The 23,699-nt window shown below is 39.7% G+C and overlaps 1 protein-coding gene across 18 annotated transcripts in view; it reads left to right on the forward strand.

Moving 5' to 3' along the window:
* The window catches only part of DLG2 (discs large MAGUK scaffold protein 2), a 1,809,506-nt gene that overhangs the window by 865,753 nt on the left and 920,054 nt on the right, over nt 1-23,699 (forward strand). For 15 of the 18 annotated variants that reach the window (XM_044753763.2, XM_070490530.1, XM_044753762.2 and 12 more), the window contains one exon: nt 19,851-20,012. In XM_044753763.2, the coding sequence (XP_044609698.1) occupies nt 19,851-20,012 (162 nt within the window). The remainder of the gene's footprint in view (nt 1-19,850; nt 20,013-23,699) is intronic. The other 3 variants (XM_070490528.1, XM_070490532.1, XM_070490536.1) reach the window with 1 other exon arrangement.

Consider the following 23,699-nt stretch of genomic DNA (forward strand, 5'->3'; position numbering starts at 1 on the left):
GCATGTATGCTGTAATTAAAGGGAGTCAACTAAGGATGCTAGCAAAACAGTGACAGGTTCAGTTTTATTTTTTAAAAAAAGAAAAGTAAAGAAAAAAAGCTTCTGATTACTCCTTTATAGAAAGGAGAAATTGGTAAATGTGAAGATGTATATTATACCCTAAAGAATCTACTGCGGAAAAAAATTCTTTACAAAGTTTCTAAGAACAGTCAAGTTCACTCAGATCTCAGCATTGAGCTTTAAATTTGAAGATGCTTAGCTTGCCACCTTGTGGCTGAAGGAAGATCCTGCACATGGGGGATGTTTATCTGAGAAATAGACCAACCTCAAACCAGTTAGCGAACAGAGCCAAGTATTTGTTGAAGTTTCCCTAAGTATTTGAGGTAAAGAGGAAGCAAAAAGATGACACTTAGAACAAATATTAATTATTACAGAAGCCAGAAATCTGAGAATGATCCTTGACTTCTCTCTTTCACTTCTCACATATAATGCATACTTAAGTCCTGTTGATTCCGTTTTCTAAACAGATCTGATACCTATCCAGGTTAAAAGTGTTTTTCTTGGTAATGCCAGGTTTTGTCAAGAATGAGGAACCATCATAGCTGTTATATATTGCTGATAAGGTGTACATTGGTATATTTCGGATGACAGATACAACTATTTGGAACCATTTGGTTATCTAGGAAAGCTGAAGATGCATATACTTTATGATCTAGAAATTCCACTCCTGGGCATATATCCTAATGACATTCCTACATATGTGCACCAAGAAACATATACAAGACTGTTATAGCAGCATACTTATCATTTATGATCCAAGAAAGGAAAACAATAAAATAGCCCAATGTCCTTCATCAAGAAAATGGTACATTGTGGTGTACCATACAATGACATACTATACAAAATTAAAAAGAAATGAACTAGACCTGTACACAACATCATGAATGAATTTCACAATATTGCAGAAAAAGAGCTACAATATGAAACTGCTTATGTAAAGTTCCAAAACAGACAAAAACTACACATTTTTTTAGGAATACTATATCAGTCAAGGTCCTACCAGAGAAACAGAACCAGTATATACATACAAATTTATTTTAAGGAATTGGCTTACATGACTGTGGAGGCTGGCAAGTCTGAAATCCACAGGGCTGACAGCAGGCTGGAAACTCTCGGGCAGGAGCTGAAGCAGCAGTCCACAACTGAAATTTCTTCTTCTTGGAAACCTCAGTTTTGCTTTCAAGGCCTTTTGACTGATTGGACGAGGCTCACCCAGGTCATCGAGGGTAATCTCCTTTACTCACAGTCAATTTATTGTAGACATTAGCCACAGTTACCAAATTCCTTTACGGCAACACCTAGATTAAATAACAAGGTACTACAGTTTAGCCAAGTTGTCACATAAAACTAACCATCACAAATACATATCTATGTAGTGAGACCATTAAGAAAAGCAAGAAATTTAACAGTTACTTCTGGGGAGAGAGAGAGAGAGATGACTAGGGATGAGGACCCAGGGGTTTCTACTCTGTTGATAATACTTAACTTCTTAAGCTGGGTGACAGTTACAAGGGAGTTTGTGATATTACTCTTTATGGCCTATATGGCTGATATAAATTATTGTACATGCATGAAAGATTTCATAAGGAATATTAAACATAATTTTTGTCAAAACACAAAATAATTATCTTCTAAGAATGTAGGGGATCTTCCCTGTATAAGCTGCGGACTTTGGGCTCTTCTCTCTGCCCTCATGTGCTTTAACCATTTGGGGCTGCTGGTATGATCCAAAACATAAAAATGAGTTAGGAATAAAAATTTCTACCTTGACGTTAGGCTAAGGCTCAGCTTTACTAAAAACAATGAAGAGGCCATTTTCAGTGGGAGACTGACACACAGTATCTAATACCCAAGGCAGATTGCATGCAGCTGCTTAAAGAATACCTACCACCTGACCTGTTCCTCTTCCCTCCCAGGCAAAAGAGGGGCCCAGGTGAGAGCTGATTTTGTCACATAAATTTCATTTTTTGTTACTTCTTATCTCTCCTGAGGAAATATTTTGGAAGGTGGAAGGAATGAGGTACATGGAGATTTGGAATGTTTTTGTGGGTAAGTGGGAACTTGGAGTCTGTGGGCCTTGGATGCTTCCTCACTCTAGAGAGTACACGGGTAAAGCTCGCTGTCCTGCAGACTCTGCTATCTTACTGGCCCAGGCACCAATGTGGGTCCTCTAAGAGCATCCCAACTGGTCTCCCCACTTCTGTCCTATCCCCACTCTAATCCATTCTGCACCAGCCACCACAGTGTTGTGGTAAAAAACATAAAAGATAAAATTTACCATTTTAATCATTTTTGAGTGTACAATTCAGTAGTGTTAAGTATATTCACATTGATCTGTGTAACAGATCTCTGGAACTTTTTCATTTTGCAAAACTGAAATTCTCTACCCATTAAACAGCAACTCCCCTTGCCCCTTTCCCCCATGCCCCTGGCAACGCCCATTCTACTTTCTGTTTCTATAAATTTGACTACTCTAGATAGCTCATATAAGTGGAATCATACAGTATTTGTCTTTTTGTGATTGGCTTATTTCACAAAATAAAGATATTTATAATATCTTCAAGGATTGTATTGTGTGACAGAATTTCCCTCCTTTTTAAGGTTGAATAATATTCCACTGTACATATATACGACGCTATATTTATCCATTCATCTGTTAATGGACATTTGGGTTGCTTCTACCTTTTTGCTATTATAAATTATGCTGCTATGAACATGAGTATGCAAATATCTCTTTGAGACTCTGCTTTCAATTCTTTTGGATATATACCCAGAAGTGAGATTGCTGGATCAAATGGTAGTTCTATTTTAATTTTCTTGAGGAATCTCCAAACCACTTTTCCATAGTGATTGCACCATTTTACAATCCTACCAACAGTACAAGAATGGGCTTTTAAAAATATAAATCAGGCAACATCACCTTCTTTTTGAAATCCTTTGTTTGTTTCCCATTCTTTTCAGGACGGGGTCCTCAATCCTTCCTGAGACCTGCGGGGCCCTGTGTGCTCTGGCCCCAGGTTACCTTTCCCTCCTCCTACTGCACTTCACTCGCCCCCTTCAGAAAACTCTGTGTATTCCTAGAATGTGCCAAGCTTTTTCCCAACTCAGAGCCTTTCACAGTTCTTCATTCAATTGGAGTGTAGTCTGCCCAACTCTTTCCATGGAAATTCTTTCATTCTTCAGGATTCAGCTTTTACATCATCATTTTAGATGACATTTTAGATGTCTCCTGACCTCTATTGAATAAGGTTTCTCCTTTGTGCTCGCTTGAAGCACCTTCTCATTTCCTTGACAATCTAGAATTACTTCATTTATTTGTTAATTGTATTTTGTCTATCACCTCTACGAGAAGGAAAGCTCCATGAGAGAACGAATTTTGTCTGTCTTATTTATTATTGAATCTCAGCAGCTAGTGCACCTAATAAACGTGCAGATTATTCTGTGCTCAAAGTTGAGCAAGTCCTATCCAAATTAGAAAGGGGTAACTATTTTTAGGCCAAAGAGTAGCATGTTTGAGAAGCTTTCCTATAATTGTTGATTTTTCATATCCAGGTAAAACCTTTACTGAATAGATACAAGGAAGAAAAAGACAATAAAACACACAAAAACGGAAATGCAGCCATGAGCTGAATGGACCAAACGGTTCCAAACAGGTCAGGAGTTGCTGATAGCTTTTAGCACTGTTTTTTATGATGATTAGAGAATCTGCATAAGATGACTTCTATTAGCCTTGCCAAGTCTGCTAGTATGTGAAAGTCCAAACTGTACAATAGTCTAGTAATTTAGACCTTGTTCTTATAGATAAGAAATTTATCAATTATATTTCAGATTTTGAATTGACTACTTATCCCAAGCAATTCATTCTTCAAAGTTCCCTGAAATATTAGTTCAGTGCTGTAAATTTTAAGGAGAGAGTGGCAAGCTTATTTATATTGCAGTATGTAAATGATGACATCCTTTTGCTAATAGTTCTATGGGCCAAAATAAGTTTAAATACAATCGAACACAACTGTTTAAGAACCTGTACTAAGTCCTCTGGAGGAAATAAACGTTAACAATCTGCCTTCAAGCATTTTAATGTCTTAAAAGAAGTTATGCTGGATTATCAGTCCTCCCTGACTTTGAACCTGCTCTTCCTTTGCCAATACCCTTGCTGCCTCTTTGCCTAATGCCTTTTCATTTTATAAGAGAAATCAGAGGTGTCTTAGTCTCCAGAAAACTGTCCCTTTGTACCCCCAAAGCTAGGTTAAGTGCACCCCCATGGAAGCCTGTCTATACTGTACTTTAATGCAGTATGTCATCAATTCTAAGATGCACTTTTTAATCTTTAGCATCTCTGAAATCAGGATGTTTCTTATCAATGACATCTTAGTTTGATTAAATATGCCAGTCTCAGCTACTGTAAAGGGAGCTCAATGAAGGCTGGGACTGTATTTTGTCTCTCTAAATATTATCAGCATCTATTACAGTGCCTCAGTAACTCACTGTAAGGGCTTAATGAAAGGAAAGATGGATGGAAAAAAACTACAAACTCAGTGATGGACAATTTCATCGTGAGAGCAGTACAAAGTAAAGACACAGAGAGATCACATCTTTTTGGGAAAGATCAGAGTAGACTGTGGAAAAGGTGGCATTTGAACAGAACCTCAAAATGGAGGAGGGTATTTCCCACCTGTGATTCAAGGAGCATCATTCAAGGCAGAAAGAAGAGCACAAGACAGGAAGGTGGCAAAGATGAGTGAGACTTCAGAATAAAAGTCACTTGGCTAGTTTGAATGGAATGTAAATGGGTAAAGAAGCCCAATAAGAGATAGGACTTTCGGGAGAGCATGGAACTGGCATGAAAACCGTGCCACAGTGTCCATGTTTTATTCCAGAGCAGTAGTGAACTACTGAAGGGCTTTAAACGGGTGAGGGATGTGGCAAAGTTGTACTTAAAGATGCACCTGAGGGTAATTTGTTGAATGAATTGGTTGGTGGAGAGAAGGTAGATAAGGAAACTAGTTACTAGGTGGCTATTATTCATTGAACAAACATTTGTGCAGCACCTTGAATACCTGGCACAAGTGCTGCAGCAATAATCAAGACCCAATTCTTGCATTCAAAGATCTTACAGTCTATAAAGGTAAACAATCAAATAAACAGGCAAAAATTATAAAATAAAAATTGTTGGGGGCTGGCCCCATTGCCTAGTGGTTAGGTTTGGTGCGTTCCACTTTGGCAGCCTGGGTTTGGTTCCCAGGTGCAGACCTACACCACTCTTTGGTAGCCATGCTATGGCGGCCACCCACATACAAAATAGAGGAAGATTGGCATGTTAGCTCCAGATGAATCTTCCTCAAGCAAAAAGAGGAGGATTGACAGCAGATGTTATCTTGGGAACAATCTTCCTCAGCCAAAAAACCCCACAAAACTGTTCTGTGTGTGCACAGGTTGCTATGAGTCCTGACCCTAGTCTGGGGTTGGGCACAGATGACAGGGGAAGTAGATCAATGGATCAATAAGATGAAGTAGAGGAGGTGTCATCTTAGCTGAGGCTGGAAGGTGAAAAGATGGCAAAGGCAAATGGAATGTAGCAAGTGCAAAACCCCAGAGGTGATATAGTACTCTTGCCTTGAATTGCAGATAATCCAGAATGATGGAATAATAGATTGTAGGGGGATGGGGTGGGAAAAGATAGAGATGTGGGGAAAGGAAGGTTGGTATATTGCATAGGGAGAGGCAAGAATGTGGTAGAAAGGGTATTATGAGGCAGGTACAATATTCTGCGGAGAGGAAACAAGGGTCTGATTAGGAAAATGGGAAATGGAAATAAAAAAAAAAAAGAATGAGAATCTCTACTGAAGTAGAATCCATTTAACTTATATTAGACTCAATCTCTTGCCAAAATGTACTAAATCCCTCCTATGTGTCAGAGGGGTCCTGAGAAGGCTACAGCTATAGCATCATTACCTTCATCAAAGAACTGTCAGTGTAATGTGAAATCATTTTGGACTTGACTCTGATATTAAGTAAATGTCATGTTCTGCCAACTGAGTTAGGTCAGCCACAGTCTGGAAGTCATGAGAAGGGAAAGATGCTGAAGGATCATCTTTATCTGTGTAGTTTTGTATTTGGGTGACCATGGAAATGGCAGTATCCTTAACTGGGTTATTTCTATTTATAATTTCTCTCAATTGTATTCTGTGGCCCAGCAAGGATAAAGGGAAGCTTGCAGACCTTGACTTTTAAGCCAAAGGACAAAGTATTTCCCATACTCAGAAGAAATGCCCAAGTCAAAGAATAAGAAATGCGCAACTACCTGAGAGACAGCAGAGTGCAGGATTAAAGGTAGCAATTATGAGGATAGTGAGGTATGAATCTTAGCTTCTCCACTAGTTGTGGGAACAAGTTACTCAATTTCCCTTTGCCTGTAATTTCTCATCTGTAAAGTGAGGGAAATAATAAAATCCTTTTTTTATAAGGATCAAATAAATTAATGCTTGTAAAGCATCCATACATGTGCATGTCACATGATAGGCACTCATCTAAAAGACGACACTGTCAGTTCCCAGCAACAAGAAAAGGAGAAAACTTTCTAGGTTTTCTCGATTTGGGGCTTACATATTAAGGTTGTAATAAACACAGAATAGCATTCTGTAATTGTGCATTCAATTGCATGTTCAAATTCCTAGAGTAAGTATAAAAATACCTTTCTCAAAGAAGTCTATCTTATTTGGAGGTTGAACCACCATAAGTAAGCATGGATTATAAAGAAAATTTATTTGAGGAAATATTGATATTTCTATCACAGTATCTGGTTGCCAAATAATCCTCTTTGATTGAAATCCACTGCTAATGAGGCCAGAGTCAAGGCCATACCTTCTGCTTCACCTGCCCCATGTTCCAATGTTAGTGAGGTCAGCTTCTGAGGGACTTTCAGACACAGGCAACTGGATAAGAAGAGCTAGATGGATCAAGCCCATGTGGACCACCCCCAGAGAAAATCTGGAGTGGCTGCCCACTTGGACCACCTGGTGTCTTCCCAGGGAGAGGACAGCCATTCACGCCTGCTGCTGGGTAAAGGAAATATGTTGAGAAAAGGGAACTCAGTTAAAGAGCTCTATTACCTAATGCACCTAGAATTTAAGCCTTAAGAGGTCACAAATTTTTATCTTTTGTTTTACTACTATATTTCTAGCACATAAAATTTAGTGATTAGTACATAACATGCTCAATAAATATTTTGTTGAGTGAATGGATGATGATGCTTCTTGTTAGAAAGGGATTTTACTCTCTGTAGTGTCACAGAGGAAGCACAAGCCAACTGGCTGCCCAGGAAAACCCAGGAGAAGGCACACAGCCAGCCACAAAGAAGCCAGGAGATGTTCTAAGTTGAGGTGGGCAAGTGGTGTAGTCTTGAGAAGTCAGATATTGATGGAAGGCTTGGGCTGCTGTCAATTTGACGGTAGGTTCTGATGTCTGGAAGCTCAAATGAGCCAGAAAAGTAGCTCAAGTGAGCAGTGGTGGCAAGTTACCACCTATGTCTGAGACTCTTTCCTCTCTGCCTGCTGAACGGAAATGATAATCATAGGCAAAAGCAGCCAAGAGCCTTGGCCGAGGTGGAAGTATGGGTAAAGAGGGTAAGATGGCCTCACATAAAGAAAAGAAACTGAATCTTAAAGCAGTGGAGGCAAGGCCTTCACAACTCAGCCTGCCTCCTTCAAAGGGTTTGTACTGATCTGTAAAGATGCTATAATGTGATAGCATGAAGGAAGCCAGCTCCCTATAATAACAGTAAGGCTGAGTTGAGTATGTGCATGCATGCAGGTGTCTGTGTGTGTATGTGTGTTGTGACCCTTCTGACAGGACTTGGAAAGATGAGTATGCAACACTGACACAGAAATAGGAAAAGGCTTAGATTTCCTAAGTAGATACTTAGGAGTCAGGCCTTATGCCAAACATTTATGCATATTATTTCATCAATTTCCCATAGCATCACTTTTTTAAGTATTATTAGTTCAATTTTACAAATGAGGAATCCAAGTTTCAGAGAGCTTTGTACTTGCCTGAAGTCGCATTGCTAATTAGTGGCAGAAACAGAATTTAAACTCAGGAAACTGAGGTGCAGGGGATTTGCATCACTTGACTAAGCCTTCTGCTGAAATAAACATTTCGTCTTTTCTGGGCACCAAGCACACTGAGCAGAACATGCTTCTGGCCTTCAGCAGTGAATGACTCTCACTCACAGAGGCTGCAGCAGTTGCACAGCTGGTGGGTTGAGTCAGACAGCGACTGCCCACAAGATCTTACTGCTCTCACTTGAATCCAGTGGCAATTATCTCTGGAGAATTACTCAGTATTGAAGTTGTACTTCAAATGGACAAACTAATTGTTGAGTTCATTCCCAAATCATTGCTTTGATTTCTTGGTAACAAAGCAATTTGACTTCAAGCTCTCTTCCTCCCCAACAAATTCCTTCCCAGCTCTTCCCTCTTTCATTTGTCAGCTGGCAATCATCCTTGTATCCTCTAGCCAGCTCTCAAAGTTAACTCAGCTAAACTTGGATATACCTTTTTCAGGGCTGGAGAATTTTCCTCACCACAAAGCTTAAGGCCACCATGAAAAAGCAAATACTTGATCATGTCTTACATATTCTATTTTTTTAATTATTTTTATCCTTCCAGTAATACATGTAGCTCAGAAATTGAAATTAATAATCACCCAGAGATAACCACTGTCAAAATACTGTGTATTCTTTTAGATCTCTTTCCTGCCTTTAATAAACCATCATATATTTTATTGTGTGTGTCAAGGTTGGTACACTTATCTTTGTGTCCAGCTGCCAGCCTGGGGTTTAGAGAGTCTGGGGTAAGATTACTTGATACCTTCATGTATGTATTGTGCTTCCTTCATTGCTCTGATTCAGTGCTGCCAAAGTAGGAGAAATGAGGGAACTCATTCAGTTCCCTTCTTGCATGTCGCAATTTTTCCTCCTCTCAACTCCTTGCTCCAGAAAACCACCAGCCAATACTCCTTTCCAGGTGCCTCACACCAAAAACTTGAATGATTCTCCCCCCCAAATAACCCCACTTCATTACTTGTACCACACAATGAATAAGTTCTTCATTTTATTACTGAAAATCTTACAGGGTTCTGCTCAACAACCAGGTCTCCTGTAGAATCCAGACAGGGTTCTTAAGTACATGTTACTTCCAGGATGTGCTAGGTGTGGCGGGGTATACAGAAGTTAAAGGAACTTACATCTCTACTGGGTGTAGTTCAGGTCAGAAACATTTATTGAGCCCCTACGTGGTCCCAGGCAGAATGTCTGCTGCCGGTGGTGCAATAATGTCTTCATGTTCCAGGGAGAAAAGCAGATACATACGTGCTTTAAAAAGGAGGGATTCTCAGGGTGTCAGTCATGAGAGCACAGAAAAAAGATCCTTAGGGAAACCTGAGTGTCTAGGAAAAGCATCTGGGAAGAAATCATATGCGCATTAAGTTATACGGTTGAGCAATAGCCAGGTGAAAGACAGTTGGGAGGTTATCGGAGGTAGAGAAGACATCAAGAACAAAGGGTAGGGAGGAGATGAATCTTTCTTGTCCACTGTTGTATCTCTAGCAGTTAAAATGTCTGGCACATAGTAGGTGCTCAATAAATTCTTCGGGTTTTTTTTTTGTTGTTGTGGTTGTTGTTTGTTTGTTTGTTTTAAACAGTATTATTAACTATACTCACCATGCTGTACATTACGTCCCCATGACTTATTTATTTTATAAGTGGAAGTCAATTCTTGTTGAGTGACAAAATTGGGAGACAAGAGGAGTAGCAGGAGCTGGAATGGTCATATCAGGCCGAGTTGAGAAGACATAGTTTGAGAGAGCCTGGAAACTTTTCAAGCATTGCTGATGGCATAAAGGCAGGCTGAAGAGTGCTTTGTGGGATCAGGAGAGCTGCGAGATTGGAACACAGGGATATGTGTTGTACAGTAGTGGGGAAGGTATAATTATAATCCTTTGAAGAAATTGAGAACAAAAAGAAAAAGGCTACTTTTTTCCTTCAGTTAGTTATTTTTTAGATTTCCAAAGTCTTTTATAATCAAGTAAAAAAAATCTAATGTTACAATAAAATAATCATAGCTGATATTAAGTGACTGCTTACTAGGTCCTAGACATTCTGCTAAGTGCCTTCCATGCATTATCTCACCTGGCCTTCTCCAAAATTCTGTGAAGTGAGTATTAGTCCCATTTTACAGATGAGAATATCAACTCTCACAGAGGTTGATAAGTTGCCCAAGGTCATGTAGCACATGATGGAACTGGGAATTGATCCAGGCAGTCTCTTCAGAACCTGCACTCTTAGCCCCTACTCTACAACTGAGGTTTTAGAAAGTTACTCGACTATGACGGCCTAAGGAGGGGAAAGAAAACAGATATATTTAGAGCCTACAAATGACCATTCACATTTGTTTCCATTCTGCTGACAACATTCACAGTCTGAAGAGTTCACTTTCTGGAACCACTTTTTTTGATGACAGACCTACAAAGTGCAAAGGACTAGAAAGTTCCAGAAAGGAGAGTTTTAACATTGGTCAAACAGCTCTTTGTGCCAGGAATACAGTGTCGCATTCACTGCCTGGATTTGTATGAGGTAGTTCCTGTGACTCCCAGTTTATAGCTTCAGTCAACGGAAGCTCAGAGATAACGAGCGACTTAACAAATATCTCCCAGCTAGCAAGTAGCAGAAGCAATTTGAACCTATCTTTCTAATGCCAGAATTCATGCACATTCTACTATAGTGGGATGCCTCTTGGAGGAGTCAGCTGGCTATGTTGGTTTGAAAACCAGCTTTGCCATTTGTTTAACACTTTGAGACTTTCTAATCCTCTGCTTTCTCATTTGGAAATCAGAGTGACAATACCTTTCTTTTTCTAATTCTTGAGAGAATTACTTGAGACAATGTTTCTGAAAGTGCATTGTAAATTGTAAATAGCAACTGAATGTGTGGCATCTTATGTAGATTCATTTTACAATTCCACACCCATTATTTTCCCAGATCTTATGTCTGTGGTCCCATTCTTAAGCTTTCAGAGAGCTTAAAGGCTGTCTAATCATACAATTACCTCTCCTGGGTGAGCCTGGCCTCCCCTAGATTTTGAGCCTAACCCAGAGTTTTAAGAGAGAAAGCTTGCATTTCCTACGAAGTTACATTTCCAGCATCTTCAGTTAACAGATGGAGGGCAGTACTGAGCTAGAGTTAAGTTCCCTTATGATTATTTAAATCATCAGTTCTTTAAAAGGGATCTTAAGATCCATTAAATATTCATGAAAGCATCCTTCTTGGCAGCTCCTCCATTGTAGGTAATTACAGAGGGTTTAAAATATCTGACGTTGCTTGGAAGCACACAAAGCTCTGTCAGCTGCAAGCAGACAGCTGATTTGTAATTTAATTAACATCCTGGCTTGTCCTGTTCTTTGCGTGAAAAGCAGGAAAGTATTTCCTTTCGTTTGTGAGTTTTGTTTGAAAAAACTCAAATGGAGCACCTGGGAGAGCTTTTTACTTCTCACATCAGCCCTGTTGCTTACATTCTGCTCCAATTCTCAAAAAATTCCCCTTTCAAGTGTCCTTTGGGCCGGCTGTATTGCTGATTGTGGGTCATTTTTTTTAAGGGTAACTTCACTTGGGGATGATCTGTGTGCGACCAACGATCAGTGAGCTTCAACCCATTTCTATGACCTCTTTGAATAATGGATTTTGAAGAGATTTGGCTACAGATGACTTATTTATTCAATGGACATTGATTGAGAGCCTACTGTGTGGCAGGCACTAGAGGTCAGCAGTGGACCAAGCGGGCCAGGTGCCAACCCCATGGAGGTTTCAGTCCAATGAGGGGAGACAAACGCTAAGCAAATAATTACAGAAACAAATGTAAAATTAAAATGTGATGAGTTTATGAAAAATAAGTACAGAGTACCCTGAAATCCTGTGAGGCAGGGAGTGATGTGAAGGGGAGGAGATCCCCCTAATCTGGGAAGCCAGGAGGTCTCCTTGAGGAAGTAAAGGTGACAGTTAATATGGTCTGTCTTGTCCTTTCTCCTCCCGTTTTGCTCCTATCTACACCGCTGTCCCAAGATTTGCAACACATATGCAACTATTCTGGAAGAGTGGATTGGGAGGGTGGCCTTAAAGGACAGAGAGGGGAAAGAGAACCCTACTCTAGCCAAATGTCATTCAGAGAATTTATTTGAAATCAAAGAAATGAGTATCTTTGATCCTCTCTTTCTTCCTTCTTTTACCCATGTTTTCCCTCCAGAGAGGGAGGCGGTGAGTTGGAGAGAGGATGGACTAGGCGTGGAAATGGGGATGGGTCAGAGGTCACAGACAGGATCAGACATCAAGGAAAAAGGAAGAGCTGGGAAAGAGAGTCGGTGGGCTACATACTGTACAAAACTCTAGTAACTAAAATTTGTAAAAGGAAATATTAAAGTATTTTAACAAAATATTTTCCTCAAAATAAGATAGTAGCTGTCAGGGCCTGGATAAGAATACCCAATTGTGGAAGTAAAACTTACACAGTCTCGAGAGGAAGTAAAAATCCTTCATTTCCGTGCAATTCATTTTTTGAGACTGTTTTCGTCATTCTTTTGGCTTTCCCTTCTTTCTGAGCTGCATTCACTTCTTTCTTAGGAATCATCACTCTCTTTGCCAGTCTGTTATTTATTTAATGTTCTTACTGACTTCATGCTTCTCCTAAAATGTGTGCTTCTTTTCTGCCAAAGCACTTTTTTAAAACTAAGAGGCTTCCTTCCAGCCGCAGCATTCGGTCAACCAGGTCTGTTGGACACACACTTGTGGCTGGTGTTCTGGCCTGATCACTCTGCAGGAGACAAAGATAGATGGCAGGGTTCCTGCCCTCAATGAACTTAGATGTTAGAGAGGAAGTAAGACTTGACACCGAGAATGCTGATTGTCAGTATACTTAACAGAAGCAGTGGAACTAACAGGTTTTGAGCATTTCCTAAATGTTAGGCTTTGGATAAGAAACTGTAATCATTCCTTAATTTTGTACCTGCTTCATAACATTACTATAAGTCTTAAATGGGATACTTTCTATAACATTCTTAAAAAGGTGTTCATGGATAGTGTTCACTAACTGTTATATATTCTAATATTATTTACCTTCAAGAGGACACAAACATGTTCTTGCTCTCCCTGAGTTTGATTCATTTCTCTCTCTCTCTCTCTCTCTCTCTCTCATCAGAACAGTGCCAACTCCTGCTGCAAGGGGGAAGCAGAGCACTTTTTATGCAGAAACAGAGATAGACCCAGATTTTTATTTATGAGGCCTTGCATGATTTGTGACTTATCCCTCAATTATCATACACTCTGCCAGTGTAGCGCCATCTTCCCAACTATGCCACAGAACGTTTGGTGATGAGTCAGATGCATGTAGGCTCCTGTGTTTGAATTCTGGATAACTCAGGATGGTTGTGACTCACACAGACATCAGCAGAATGTAGTGAGCAGAATCTGGTCAGACATCTTTGCCTTTGTCCATCCGTATGGGGGCCCCTGTGGTAGAAAAGGAGTGTGAGTATGATAGCATGCAGGTTCAGCTGGGAGGTTCAGCTTTTTGATCAGCTATATCATATTATTGCTCAGATTATTTAAGTTTAGTTTGGTTAAAGTCACATTTATTGGTCCCTTACTGTATGTCAGCCATCAGTGGGGCACTGGAGATTCAGAGATAAATATGACGCCATCTCCGCTCTGGAGGTACTTGTGCGCTAGTAGGAGAGACGGTCATATGGACAGGTCATTGAAGTATAAAGTTGCTACTCAGTGACACAGATCTGTGCAGACCACTATGTGAGCATAAAGGAAGGACATTCTTTCAAGCTTAGCACTCAGAGAATGCTTCCAAGAAGAGGTGACACAATATAATTATCAAGAACCTGGAAAAGTTTGCCTGATGAAGAAGTCCAGGAGTGGGCAGCTAAGCTTCAGAAGGAGGAAGGGGATAGGTTTCCAGAAGCCAGGGACAAAATGAACTAAGAAGGGGGACATGAATAGTACATCAGTCTTCCCTGTCTTGAGCACATCTTCTACCTCACTCCCATAAGAGCTAGGAGAGAAAATATAATCTGTTTACAAAAGTTTCTTTTGCTCCAGAGTCCCCTCCAATGGACAAAACTCAGTAGAGGAAAAGAGGAGGGCACAGATTTCCAAACAGAGGCCTTCTTCAAACAGCCCTTCTTTTACAACCAATATGGAAACCCTCAAAGGTGCACAGAATGGCATTGATACTTAATTGATGAGACCTAGAATGAAAGATGGCTCAGAATTACCCAGAATATTAGAGCTGATTCTTAAATCAGGGTGTGACCTCTGTGAAGTTGTTTAATCTCCCTTGTTAGATGACTCTTGAAGATTTCCTATGAGTTATATTTCCTGAAGATAAAGTTGGCCTCTTGAGATCTTTGAGACCTAACCAGTTTAGAAGAATATTTAAGTATTCTAGCTCTAGGGTCAGACTAACATGTGTGAATCCTAGCTTGCCATTCACCAGATTTGTAATCTTGGAAAAAATTCTTAACTATCCAAGTCTCAGATAAAGAGAATAATAATACCTATCTCTCAGATGTGATGATGTGTATAAAGCATTTAGCACAGTTCCTGGCACATTAACTGTAACTACTATTATTATTGGTTTTAGTATTGGCATTAGCATTAGTATTTCTGTTAATATTAACATTAGTGTTAACATTAATATTAATCTTAGTATTACAAATCAAAAAATAATTTTTGTCCAGCCAAAGTTGAATCCAAGCAGAGAGATTCCACTCTGCCATATCAGAGTGATTCCTTTGGAAGCTTGTATTTGAGTTAAATTTGGTACTTCTCATCACTTCTTGTTATCTCTTGCTTAGTCATCTCCTGCAGAAAACTGGAAGAAAAAGAAGAGAGGAATATTTGCCTGGCACCAGGAAGAGTATTGTAAGGTCCAAGGTCTCTTGGATGGTTCCCTCTGATGGTTCCCTTTTATTTATTGATGGTTCCACAATAAATAGCAATCTGTCTTTCAGCCTTGTCTCCTGCCACACTCCACCTCACATCCCAGGCTCCATCCAAATCTTTCATCAGGTTCACCAGAAGCAGACCTAAAATGGGGATTAGTGTGCGAATGATTTATGGGAGGTAGTTCCCAAGAGAAACTCTTAAGAGAGTAAGGGAAGCACTAAGAAGTTCTGCAAGAATGTAAGCCCAGATGTAGTCTAGCTTCAAATTGATCTCATCAGGTGCTTTGGAGTGTAATTTGAACCACTGAGTTTGTTTCACTTTGAGGTGTGGGAGTTGGGGGTTCCAGTATAACTCCCAGATACATCTGAGTGAAAATTACCCAAGGACAATCTTCCTGAGAAGTTTGCAGACATGGGCCTTGAATGTATAAGAGAGTGCCATGGATTTGGGTGGGGGTAAAATAGCATTTGCTACAATCTACTTTAAGATCTCACTGTTCCCTCAAAACATCATCCCCTCCTATCATTTATCCTCTTTGCACGTGTTATTGCCTTTGCTTAGAATACCTCTTACCTCTTTCCATCGTCATTCTAGATCCTATTTCAAACTGGGAACCTTCAGACAGAATTGTTGATGACCCATTTCTGCTCTCACAGAAGTCAGTTTATACTTAGAGTGGTTATCACTCTGTATCATGACGGGGCTGCACATATGTATAACTCAATAATTTATAGTCTTCTCAAGGTTAAAAACTTGTTCTTATTCAGTTTATATTCTTCGTATATATTACTACAGAAAGGCACGATGAGGAGAGAGTATATAATACTTAAGAATCTGATATCCTTTAAGATTGTGTCAAGCAAATGATGCAGTTGTCTTTTTTGCTTGAACCTGAGTTCATAATCTTTTACAATGAAAGAGGTTGCATCCAGCAGCTAAAATAACTTTGTAGTTTAAACAACTGATACCCATTTTATCCATTTGTTCAATTGTCATTCATAAATTTATTCAACAAATACTTATGGAACGTATGTGCCAGTTGCTTGGCTAAGGACTGGAGATATGAGGATGAACAGGATCTAAATGGTCTCAGTCCTCAGGCAATCTTATAGTTAAATGTAAAAACTAACAAAATAAAGTCACAAGCAGATAGCACGATAGAGTTTCTGATTGGGGGAGTATAGGGAGCTATGGGAACACCCATAAAATCTCAAACTTGCAGTTTGTGAAACCTTCCCAGAAAAGAGAATGTCAAATTTGAGGCCTGAAAGATCAATGAATATTAAAATGAATAATTTTTACTAGTAAAATTTTAATTGAGTACCAAGATTGGCTTTAACATCTGATTTAAGGCCTTCTTGGTTTTTAAAATGGGTCTTAAATTTATGGGAATAATCAATTTAAGTTCTTTGCAACACCACATAAGTTCAACTAAGTGTATCATTTGTATCCTGATAATTATTTATCCAAGCAATTCAGTGGGATGTATATTTTTCTGAATGAAATATTTCTCTAAACTGATTGAATCCTACTGTAGGAATCCTTGAGGAGCCACAGTAATCATTTTAACTTTGAAAAATTTTACTTTTAGTGCCCTTACATCTTTATGTTTCAGAACACAAGCATTTCTGACTGTCATGAACGATGTGAATATGGCTTCACTTATGTTAAATTTTAAGCTTAAAAAATTCTTCAAAAAACTAAAAATGGAATTACCATATGATCCAGCAATTCCACTTCTGGGTATATATCCAAAAGAACTGAAAGCAGGCTTCTGAAGTGATATTTGTACACCCATGTTCATAGCAGCATTATTCACAATATCAAAAAGGTAGACACAATCAAAATTTCCATTGACAGATGAATGGATAACCAAATGTAGCATATATGTACAATGGGATATTATTTAACCTTAAAAAGTAAGAAAATTCTGACACATACTACAACATGGATGCACCTTGAGGACTTTATGCTAAGTGAAACAAGCCAGTCATAAAAAGACAATTACTGTATGATTTTAAGTATCTAGAGTAGTCAAATTCATAAAAATAGAAAGTAAAATGGTAGTGCCAGTGGCTGGGAAAGGGAAAATGAGGAGCTGTTTTTTAATGGGTATAGAGTTTCAGTTTTGAAGATGAAAATGTTCTGGGGATTGGTTATATACATCATTGTGAATATACTTAATATTACTGAACTGTACACTTAAAAATGGCTAGGATGGTAAATGTTATGTTGTGTACACTTTATCACAATTTGTTAAAAAGCTCAAATAACTAGAAGTAATGATTTGTTTGTATCTATTTATTCCACCCAGAGGTGGGAGTGGTGAGATAAAAGAGTTCAGAAGTAATGGGGGCTCAGCTTATCTAGTGGTGTTGGGTGGTAGCTCATGGCAGGGTAAGGAACCTTGAGCTCTTCCTGTGGACAGTGGGAGCCATAGGAGCATTTTAAACAGAAGGACTTTGTCAGTTTGTGATGCACAAAGCCCCCTGGTGCACTGTAGAGAATGGACAGGAAGGGGGCAATCTCAGCAGCAGTCTAGCCATTCCAGAGGCTGTTGCGGTGGCCTAGCCAAGAGCTGATGAGAACCTAAATGTGGGCAGTGGTTGGTGGTGGGGAAGGAGGATGGAGTAGACTCAAGAATTACTTAAGATATAAACTACACAGACTCAGTGATTTATTAAATTGGCATATGGTGGACTGTGAAAGAGAAGATGGAGACTGACTGACTCCCACTTTTCTGGCTCGGGTGACTGGATAGATGGTAGTACATCCCTGAGAGAGAACTGAAGAGGGAGAGGAGATGTGGAGGGCAGATGGGCTGAAAGCCAGAGACACTAAAATTGGCGTATGTATGACATTATTCCACTCCCAATGAACACATAACTGATCAAGAATAAATGTTAAATTGAACCCATGTTTCTGAGGCAGATTAACTTCCCAAATTATTCATAGGTTTGGGAAAACAGAAGTATGGTACTTTGCAATTCACAGAAATGCTCCAACCTCATTTTGTTGTGTGTTCTCAATGATGTGTCTTCTACCAAGCTGCTAATTCAGTTATCAGACTTGGGCTTCATCTCCTTATGGGAGTGGAGGAGAGGCTGATGATAGAAGAGGAAGGAATCAGATTCAAATTATGTGGACAGGGCCCCAGCTCTGATGCCCACTGGTTAGGTGACCCTAGACAAGTCCCTTAACTTCTCTGAGTGTTCGTTTTCTCATAAGTGCAATGGAGCATCATAGGTAAGAAGGATTTCAGTGGAAGAAAGAGATGAGAGTCCTTTCAAACTGCAATAAAGATAACTGTTAGCTGTAATTTTTCTTTTGAAACAAATATTAAGCTTGGAACATTACAGAAAGCCTCCCTGGAAAATACAAGTACTGATAATCAACTTCTGAGTAAGAATGGACAACAGATTGAATTACCAACCCTGGGTAGTTCTTCTTGTTAATGTCAGATTATGAGTCAGACTGAGAACTGATGTCCAAGAAATCATATTTTTTACCTTAAAAATGAAAAAACTGTAGGCATGATTTGTAGGAAGACATACTGTTAGTAATCTGACATGATAAAAATAACTGTTGATGATAACAGTAATGGCACACTGGGAAGAGGTAAGACATCACAGTAAAGCTTGAGACAGTGTTACGATGATGTTTGGACCCCTGCCCCTAATACCCCTGGTCCATGCACAGGGAAAAAAGCCAAAGTAAGACAAACTAGCATTTTATTAGCTGGGTTGGAGGTGGGATGTAGAATGTTTTCTTTTTTCTTTCCCAGGTAGCCCAACTGCCTTGAAACAGTGGACTCTAGTGGGGCAGCTTCGGAGGAAAAGGGGAGAGAAACAAAGAGACATAGAAATATAGGACAGAGACCTAGGCCAAGGCTGAAGATGGAGACTGACCCCATGGTCATGGCTACATTCCCTCAGACCATTCCTTGTCCTGACTTCTTTCCCTCTCTGCCAGCTTCCTTAGGTCTACTTGGAAGACTCAAAGGATGGCCTTTGTCTGAGGATGCTCTGACTGTTACAGGCATGTAGAAGAAAGGTGGTAAAGAAAAGAGGAAAAAGGATTCTGAGAAAGGGAACTATGACCTCTTTCCCCTCAGGAAATCATCTGAATGTAGTCTGACCCTTTGCCCTGATTTTTGAAGTTCTTTAAAAAAAAAAAACTCCATACCTGGAAATTGTGATTTTTTTTTTTGGCCCCAAATCTGACTAACCCAAATCAATGCTTTTCCTCTTTGGGTATGAAAGGAAGAGAAGAATGTCTTCCTTTTGAGTCCAATACAAATAATGTGGGTAAAAAAATTTTTCTTCATTTCCATGGGAACTTAAGCCTTTCACATATTCTGAAGCAAAATTAAGTTTCCTGAAAAGGTTGTATCAGAATTCTGTTTTCTTGCTCAGTACTTTTTCTTCTCCATCCTTGACTTAGAAATTTGAGCACATACTTAGCTACTCCAGTCATTTGGAGGGTTACCTCCTCACCTACTTGGGTAAATTGTCTCAGTTTCACTTGTTGCACTTCTGTAGCTTATAAACAGAGATAGTACGTTATCAGGCAAAAACAAGTCATCAGCATTGGTCGATATTGATGGTTGGTTCGGTTTTGCTTGCGTTTGAGCTGGTTTGTGGTGACCATCAAAAAGAGCCTGCAGCAAAGCCTGTTTGGTGACATCAACACTAGGTACTTACTGTATCCTGTAAATGGAGTTAGAATATGAAGTTCAGAACCTTTGCAAACACTAATGCTTTTTTTCCTTTCTTGTCTTTTCTCCTAGAAGTATCGATACCAAGATGAGGATGCTCCACACGATCATTCCTTACCTCGACTAACCCATGAAGTGAGAGGCCCTGAACTCGTGCATGTATCGGAAAAGAACCTGTCTCAAATAGAAAATGTCCACGGATACGTCTTGCAGTCTCACATCTCTCCTCTGAAGGTCAGTTAGATTGCTCTTAGAGACGGTGGCAGCGGTTGGTCGGCACTGTTCAGGGCAATGTTTGCTGGCCCAATTAAATGCGGTTCTTTAAAACATTCCAGTGGCCTATGGTTGCCACAGGTCTTTCTGTGGTTTGGAGGATTACCTGGAATTCTTGACACAGGGCAGTTCTTCTCACAGTTGTTTGAATGTCGGGAAAATCCTTTTAGTTGCTGAGAATGGGCTAAGGAAAGAGCCAAGGGTGAAAAACTGAAAAGGAAAATAAACTGACCGCATATTTAAAAAGCCCAGGTGTGTATCAAGGTTTCATTCAAATGCTTTCTCTCCATCTCTATTCCCGGTCCCAGAGAAAACAAAGGAAATAAATATAATGCAGCAACACCTCGTAATTGCCCTACCATCTAGACTAGAAAGGAATATGTGTGAGTTAGCTCATCGACACCTCTGTTTTACACTGTATTTCCTTCTATTTGGTGTCATAGTTTTCTAACACTTTCTACCTTTTCTCTTTAATTTTAAATAATTTCTTGATAAACAGTATTTTGACAAGGGACAATTAAATGAGAATCAGGATTTTCTGTGCTCCTTGACTGCAAATTACTACTTTTTCTTTGCTGATGCTGTGGGACTTTGCGCTTTGGATAAAAGCTTATAAATGTTGACTAAAGTTAAAAAAGAAAAATGGAACCAGAGTCAAAGATGTAATGCAAGAGAACTGAAATGAAAAACCAAACAAAACCAAGAAACTACCAAATAACTCCTTGGCTATTGCTAAAGAAAATTTTCTTTTGTTTTGTTAGCCAGAACATTCACTTTACCAGCACTTCCATATAGCTGTGTCACAATAAAAAACTACAGCCATACAGGTGACCCTGATGCTTTCTGGGATCATATTATACCTTCCAAAACATCAAAGAAAGGCTAAATTATGTTTATTATAGTTCCAAAATTTGATACATTTTAAATACTCTAGCATCCTAAAAATATATTGTCAAATAAATTAGCTCTAGTTACCACCAATTAATTAAAATATTACGCTAGTTGTCAAATTCGAGTAAACATTTTGTAATATGTAAAAAATATGTAAATATTTTGCCTCTGGAATTCATTGTTCAATTCTTCCCAGAGTGTCTTTGGAAATCATTGAATGACTGATGGAATGGGTGTGTTTAACCTGGAGAAGAAAAGATTATTGTTGGAGGATAGAGGATTTACCTTCTTACACTTTAAGGGCCATCATGTGGAAAACATGATATTGGTGTTACCCAGAGGGCAGAAGCACGACCACCGGGCATAGCAATCAGGAATGTATATCTAGGATCAGTATAAGACCACGACTCCTGACAGTAAGAGCTACCCCCAAAAAGATGTAGACTACTGTGTGAAGCAGGAGTTCCCTGTCCCCAGACATCTCCCAGGCCTGACGACAACCTGGTAGTGGTATTGGAGAAAGGACTCCTTCAGCGGGAGGGTACACAGAATTGTCTCTAAGGTCCAGTCTAACTCTAGGAATTGATGATTCTATTCTGTGGTCAGATGAATACCTTCTTTGTTTAAGGATAGTTTCATCTTTGCAAACAAATGCTCATTCTTACTCTGTGTGCTGACCAGTATAAACTGAGAAGAGACAGAGCTGGGAGACTGGATTGCATGGAGAGTATTGCAATTTCAGTTTCTTCTTTCTAACTGGTTGGAAGAACCCCTGTAAGAACCGCTGTGGAGCCTCCCTTCCTTCTTTTCCCTCCCAACTTGTCTTTCTCCTCTTCCTAGCACTTCCTTTTTAGTCAACTCTACAGTGCAGCTCCCAAAGGCTGCAAGCTGAGTAGGATAATTGAGGCTAGTCTAAAGCTAGCCTGGTCACAGTAAAAAATATGAACAAAATAAAAAAGCATGATGGGACCTTCATTTTGTATATTATTAAGTTATCAGCATATACATTGTAATGTAACTATCTGAACATCTACAGTTTGGGTGATTACACCATGTGTTATGCTCCTTAATGCCTCATTTGGAAAATATCTATTAGAGTTGAAGAGAAAGTTTGCTTTTCTGAAGGTCTGATCTCAGATGTAAAGGAATCTTTCCTAGTTCCCCTTTATTCTTTGTTTTCCATGAATCTCAGAATTAAGTATCAACTTTGGTGGTTTTCCTTAGCTTGGGTTTCTGTTTGTGTTTCTCCCTTCTATCTTATTTCTTATTCTGTTCTTTTTTAAAAAAAAATATTGGTTTTTATAGTTTTACTGTAGTGATATCTTTTACTGTAGGCATCTCACGTCAATTTTAAAAATACCCACCTATGCGGGGGCCGGCCCAGTGGCGCAGCAGTTAAGTTCGCACGTTCTGCTTTGGCAGCCCAGGGTTCACTGGTTTGGATCCCGGGTGAAGACATGGCATTGCTTGGCACACCATGCTGTGGTAGGCGCCCCACATGTAAAGTAGAGGAAGATGGGCACGGATGTTAGCTCAGGCCCAGTCTTCCTCAGCAAAAAGAAGAGGATTGACAGCAGATGTTAGCTCAGGGCTAATCGTCCTCCAAAAAAAAAAAAAAAAGTAGCCACCTATAAATAATAAACCTCTGATATGAAGCATCAAGTTTAGAATAGATTTTTCTCCACTCTGGAACCACCAGCTCAGTGGTGTGATCCCCAAGGTGTTGTGAAGAGAACGGGAAGCTGAGTTCCCCCAGGACTTCTGCACCCAGGCTGTGAGGTAGCTATTTTGGAGCCAGGACTTTTCCCTCGTTACCTCTCTAGAGGTGTTGTTTATGCTGAACAAGATGTACTTTTAGATTGTCTTAATGAAGAGACTGTGGACCTTTCTTCTATCAGCAATAGTGATAGGGATAAATGTGCACGATTATTCTAGAAAAAGAAAACAACCTGATGGGTAGAGTTTGCCAATTTCATAGTGTAGATACTCCCACCGTGGTTGATTTCAGGCTGCCAACCTGAAGCTACTGAATGTATTTGAAAAGATGAGCACATGAGGCTCGCTCTCCAGCACAGGGCTGCACTATGAGGCTGAAGCACATGTATTTTTATAGCACCAGGGCACGTTTCCCAGTCAAGTTGTTAGGGGGTTATGATATTATCACAGTTCAAGTATTTGGAAAACCTGCCATGATTAAAATCTGTCTTATTTTCTCATAAAGGAAGCTATTGGGCCTAGAGAAATGCGAAGAAGTTACAAATTCTCAATCAGACCTGCCATATTTTCAACCTCTTTGCCTTCTTTGATCTGTCTGGTACTCTCAGGTCAAGCACTGGAAGGGAGAAGAGTGAGGAGGCAAAAAATATAATCAGATAATGCCCCCTGAATCCTGCTTCAGAGGCAATGTGGCTCTCTAGTATTAATTAGGAAATTTACCTATGGCCGCCTAAACAGAGTGAGATTGCTGGACAACAGTTTAAATGTGGCGTCGAGCAGGCTCTGAATCATTAGCTGAGTAATCTCAGTTTCAGGTCTGGCAATTGTTTCTTCCATCACACGGATCACTCAAAGCCTCGGTTCTGAGATTCATCTGCCTCTGGTGCACACACACTGCCTGGCTGATGGATGGGCTTGCTTAGCCTGTTTTCATTATGCCTTGGCCAGTGTGAAGTATGGGGTTGGAAGGACAAATGCAATTTAGCGGTGAACTCAAGGGAATTTGTTTTCTGTGCCTCAAGATGGGGATGCTTTCTCTTC

Source organism: Equus asinus, chromosome 20 (genome assembly GCF_041296235.1).
Source record: "Equus asinus isolate D_3611 breed Donkey chromosome 20, EquAss-T2T_v2, whole genome shotgun sequence".
NCBI lineage: Eukaryota > Metazoa > Chordata > Mammalia > Perissodactyla > Equidae > Equus > Equus asinus.